We start from the raw sequence: 6,000 nt of genomic DNA on the forward strand, positions 1-6,000 counted from the left end.
TTTTTCAAAACAAATGTTATCTGTATTGCCATTGACTGACATACCCAGTTGGGCAGCTAGGTGGCACAGTGGATAGAGTGCCAGGCCTAAAGTTAGGAAGATTCATCTTTATGAGTTCAAATCTCATTTCAGAAACTTATTATGTGTGACTGTGTACAAGTCACTTAACTCTTTTTGCCTCAGTTTCCTCATCTCTAAAATGAGCTGGAGAAGGAAATGGCAAACCACTCCAGTGTCTTTACCAAGAAAACTCCAAATGATGAATGAATGTTGCACCAGTATATGACTAGCACATGAGAGAGGAACAAAAAAAGTACAGATGTCCCTTCCATGTTGTAGGAGTTGGAATCGTGGCCCCTCTATAATCTACAAATTCTACATAAAATTTTTTGACCCTCCTACTATACCAGAGAGGAAGTCTGATTTTTTCTTTTTTCTTTTATGGGGTGTTTCCAGTATCTTACTGCAAAATTTAGGTTAAATATTTGGTCAGAGGCTACATGTAAGTCAATGTTAAGTAAAAGCACCATATTAAAAAATACATAAACATTTTTTAAAATGAAACAAAATTGAGGAGAATAATATTGAAAATAACCTTTGAAATGCCCTACTGGTACTCACCATTAGCCTGTGGAACTGTAGTTATTTTACTAGAAATCTGATTTTAAGATTTTATTTTTCTGGGAAAGATATTTTATTTCACCAATTACATGTAATAACGATTTTCCACATTTTCTTCCTCTCTCCCTTCCCTCCCCATTCCCAGAGCTGGTAATCAATTTGATATGGGTTATACCTGAATTATCATGTTTATTGATGTTATTGAACAGTAAAATACAGGTAATGTCATATATAACAGTACATAACATTTTATGCCATTTATGAGTTATTAAACTTTTAAAGATAAAAAAAAAAAAAGAAAATTCCAAATGAGGTACAGAGAGTCAAGCAAGACTAAACAACAACAAATGCTAGGACAGTGACTATAGTAAAGCAGTCAACAAATGGAATTTGTCCACACAATTCCAGATTTTGAAAAGGACTAGACTCCTAGGACTTCTGAATTCCATACTGTGTAAAACACTTTATTTCTCTTTGTGTTCTCAGATTGTGATCCAGCCCTTTATGAAATGACTATTCAGCTTCGAGAGAAAAGGCTGGACATGGAGGAGGCCTTAACTGATGAGAAGAAAGCGCTTGATAATCTCAAAAAGGAATACGAAGCAATGTCCAAAAAAGTACAATATCCTTACCTGCCTTTCCAGTTCCAGAATAGCTCCTACCTTGTCTCCAGAGTATCCCTTAGATTTTAGGTTTCAGACATTACTTCTTAGTTCAAGATAAAAGTTCCTAGGGCAATCACAGGGTTTGGAGGGCAATTAGAGGCAATGAAATGGGTTTTCTTTTCTTTCTTTTTTTTTTAAACCTTTACCTTCTGTCTTATAATCAATACTGTGTCTTGGTTCCAAGGCAGAAGAGTGGAAAGGGCTAGGCAATGGGGGATAAGTGACTTGTCCAGGGTCACCCAGCTAGGAAGTGTATGAGAATTAAAATTAATATACAAATACTCCAAGTATTATATTTATAAAGTTTATTAATACTAACTTGAAGCAAAGAAAAATAAAAACTAGAGAGCTCATCCAGCCACATGTAAAGAAAAAAGAGAGCAAGCGGTATATAAAAGCGGTATACAACTTAGGGACAAAAGGAAAAGGATTCTGGATAATGTAGTTCAGGGGTTCAAGATTTCTAATTATACAAGTGTCTAAGGCAAGATTTGACCCCCCCCCCATCCCTAGGCCTGGCTTTCCATCCACTGAGCCACCCAGCTGCCCCCTTCATTGCCTGTTTATGAAGCCCAGGCTGAATGCCCTCAGAAGCAGCTAACTGGCATAGTGAATAAACTTATATATATATTTTTTAAACCCTTAACTTCGGTGTATTATCTCATAGGTGGAAGAGTGGTAAGGGTGGGCAATGGGGGTCAAGTGACTTGCCCAGGGTCACACAGCTGGGAAGTGGCTGAGGCCGGGTTTGAACCTTGGACCTCCCGTCTCTAGGCCTGACTCTCACTCCACTGAGCTACCCAGCTGCCCCAAACTTATATTTTGAATTAGGAAAATCTGAGTTCAAATCTTACTTCAGATGCTTCCTAGCCATGGACCAGGCACTTTGCCTTTCTTACCCTTAAGTTTCTTTATCTGTAAAAGAAGGATGAAAATAGTACCCAAGTCACACAGTGGTTGGGATCCCACACAACAAAGATGTAAAGCATTTTGCCAAGCTTTAATCAGTGTATAAATAGTAGCTGTTCCTGAGGTTTCATTCATGGTGGCTTTCCACAGGTAAAAGTGGTGGGCTCTAATCTGCGCACAGCGGAGGAGGCCTTGGAAGCCTATCAGCGGGAGAAGCAGCAGAGGCTCAATGAGCTGCTGGTGGTGGTCCCCCTGAAGCTGCACCAGGTAACAGGTCCCTTGCTGATGTCCCTTGGCCATCTGCAACGATACTAGTTTGCAGAAACAGAATTCGCTAACAAAAATTTCTGGGAAAACTGGAAAGCAGTTTTACAGAAATGAGGTATAGACTATGACAGCATTGGTGAAGGCTTTCATGTTTGGCTGCCCAAACTTCAACTTCAAGCTGCCTGTGAGCCCCCTGCATTACCCCAGAGAGCGGAGGGAGGAAATACTCACTTTGAGCAGCTAGACAAAGGGATGCAAAAAATGTGTCAGGTGCCAGGAAGAGGGAAAACGGAGCAGCTTCCCTAGTGCTGGCTTGGCATGTGTGCCATGCCTTCACCAACACTGGACTATACCATTTCACTATATACCCAGATGAGATAAGATCAAAATGGGTACGATTTAGACATAAAGAGTAATATCATAAGCAAACGAGGGGAGCATGGAATATCTTATTGGTCATATCAATGGATAAAGGGAAAATTTATGACAAATCAAGTGATATAGAGCATTACAGGAAGTAAAATGGATCATTTTGATTATATTAAATTAAAAAGTTTTACACAGCTAAATCCAACACAGCTAATATTAAAAGGAAAGCAGAATTAAAAAAAAGGAAAGCAGAAAACTGGAGAGAAACAATTTATATCAAGTTTCTCTGATAAAGGTCTAATTTCTCAAATATATGGAGAACTAAGTCAAATGTATAAGAATATAAGTCATTCTCCAATTGATAAATGATCAAAGGTTATCAACAGTCCATTTTAAGACAAAGAAATCAAAAATAATTATATAGTTACCTACAAATGTTCTAAATCACCATTGAATAGAGAAATGCACATTAAGACAACTCTGAGGTACCAGTCCATACTGCTCAGATTGGCTAATATGACAGAAAAATTAAATGACAAATACTGGCGGGGATGTGGAAAAAATCAGGGCACAAAAATCCTGTTGGCAGAGCTGTGACCTGATCTAATCATTCTGGAGAGCAATATGTAACTTTGTCCAAAGGGCTATAAAACTGGGCATGCCCTTTGCCTGAGCAATATATATCCCAAAGAGAGTAGGGGGGGTGGGGAAAGGAGAAGGACTTCTATGTGCAAAATAACTTATACCAGCTCTTTTTGTAGTGGCAAAGAATAGGAAATTGAGGAGATGCTCATCAGTTGGTGAATGACTGAGCAAGTTGTAGAATATGATTGGAAACACTTACATGAACTGATGCAAAGTGAAGTGAACAGAACCAAGAAAACACTGTACATAGTGACAGCAATATTGTATGATAAAGAACTATAAATGACTAAGCTATCTTTAGCAATGAAATGATCTAGGGATATATTCTTTTTTTTTTTTAAACCCTTGTACTTCGGTGTATTGTCTCATAGGTGGAAGATTGGTAAGGGTGGGCAATGGAGGTCAAGTGACTTGCCCAGGGTCACACAGCTGGGAAGTGGCTGAGGCCAGGTTTGAACCTAGGACCTCCTGTCTCTAGGCCTGACTCTCACTCCACTGAGCTACCCAGCTGCCCCCATCTAGGGATATATTCTGAAGGACTTCTGATGAAAACTGCTCTCTACTTCTAGAGAAAAAACTAATAAATTATGAATTCAAGTCAAAGCATACTTAAAAAGAAAAAGAAACTTGAAGCATTTTTTCTTGCTTTTTTGGGTCTGTTTTCTTTTGTAAGATGGCTAACATGGAAATGTTTTTTGTATGACTACGTATATATAATCTATATCAGATTGCTTGCCTTTTCAAGGCAAGGGAGGAGGGGAGAGGGAAGAAGAGAAAGAATCTGGAATTCAAATTTTAAAAAGTTTAAAAATTATTTTTACATGTAATTGGGGGGAAATTATTTTATTTAAAAAGGACTCATTGCTTTGGATGGCAGCTCATCCTGCTTTTGGCTAGCTCTGCCACTGGAGGGCATCGAGAGAAAGCCAGATGGATGTTAGAAATTCATACTTCATTTAGGGATTGTACTAAGTAAATTCCAAGGACCTATCCAATGCTAAAATTCTGTGGTGGTATATGGAAAGTGCACTGGATTTAGAATTAGGGGTTAAAATACTGTCTCTAACACTTATTTTATGTATATCTTTTAATCTCTCTGGAACATAGGCCATTTTATTTGTGAAATGTAAATCAAAATAATACTTTACACTACCAACCTTATAGGTTGTTGTGAAAATCAAATGATTAAGAGATAACAAGCACTTTGTAAACCATTAAGTGTTGTATAATTATTCGCTATTATTAGATAGTGGTTGTTTTTCAGTCATGTCCGACTCTTTGTGAACTCATTTGGGGTTTTCTTGGCAAAGATACTGGCATGGTTTGCCAGTTCCTTTTCCAACTCATTTTACGGATGAGGGAATTGAGGCAAACAGTTTTAAGTGATTTGCCCAAGGTTGAATAGCTAGTGGCTGAGGCCAGATTAGAACTCAGAAAGATGAGTCTTCCTGATTCCAAACTCAGTCTCTACTAGAGCACCTATGTGCCCAGATAGAGGGTACAATAAATTTGAATTAAGACACACAGCTTTGTACCACCCAGCCAATCTCTGCTTCTTTTCTTGAAGCATCCATATAACTAAATGAGCAAAAAGGCAAAAGCTACAAGTAGTTTATATATTTTCTAAACGATAAAATTATAAAACAAGTCAATGCTCCTAATATCCTATTATTAGGCATAGGATTATTTATTAAATCTATTTTATTGAACAGGTTAGTCGCAAGATCTATTTATCATCTCCGATAATCTGATAAGGATGGCTTAGTTGATAAGGAAATAACAGGACATGGGAGACGACCTTGACTGTTAACTCATAACCGCTTCTCCAAAGTGCCATTGAGTCACAAGTTTATTATATAAGAAATTCAAACTCCCTTTCACCCAAAAGCACAAGGAAAGTTTACCACAACTACATAGAGCTGTATTTTTAACATAGACAATACAACAGGCTTAGAAGCTTCAAGGTGAAAATAAGAACCAGGCTGGACTTTCAGCTATATTTGTTATCACCAAGCCAAGTCTGAGAATACTTTTCTCAGGGGCAAATGCCCCAGCTAAACTAAGGTTTCAGCTTTGGCTGCATTTCTGACCAAAGGGGAAGAATGTTAACCTCTTAAAATACTGATTTTCTAGGAACTTAAAGCTTTTCAATAAGACCACAATACTTTTCAACAAGAAATCACAAGGATCACAAAAGGGGTCAAAAGAGGAGTCTCAGATTTTTATCTATTCTCTTATTGGCTTCCCACAGGCTAGCACTGTCTTTTCTTTGTCATCTATCATCAATCATTTATAAAGCAGTTAAGAACAGAAGGTGTGTACAGGTTATTTATGATATCCTGTTATAAAGGGGGAACTAATCTTCTTTTAATTTGAAGCCAGTTACCTAAGACATAATCTTCATGAACTCAGGACCATTTACATATCATTTCCTGTAAAGACATAAAACAAATGCTTTCTTTTCCTTCCTTTCCTTCCTTCCTTCCTTCCTTCCTTCCTTCCTTCCTTCCTTCCTTCCTTCCTT

General features: G+C 37.8%; 1 protein-coding gene across 1 annotated transcript in view; it reads left to right on the top strand.

Annotated features, from left to right (window-relative positions):
• The window catches only part of CFAP44 (cilia and flagella associated protein 44), a 137,035-nt gene that overhangs the window by 109,047 nt on the left and 21,988 nt on the right, over positions 1 to 6,000 (top strand). Inside the window, exons 28-29 of the mRNA XM_044666775.1 lie at positions 1,108 to 1,238; positions 2,346 to 2,462. Coding sequence (XP_044522710.1) covers positions 1,108 to 1,238; positions 2,346 to 2,462 — 248 coding nt within the window. The remainder of the gene's footprint in view (positions 1 to 1,107; positions 1,239 to 2,345; positions 2,463 to 6,000) is intronic.

This window comes from Gracilinanus agilis, chromosome 3 (genome assembly GCF_016433145.1).
Source record: "Gracilinanus agilis isolate LMUSP501 chromosome 3, AgileGrace, whole genome shotgun sequence".
NCBI classification, from domain to species: Eukaryota; Metazoa; Chordata; class Mammalia; order Didelphimorphia; family Didelphidae; genus Gracilinanus; species Gracilinanus agilis.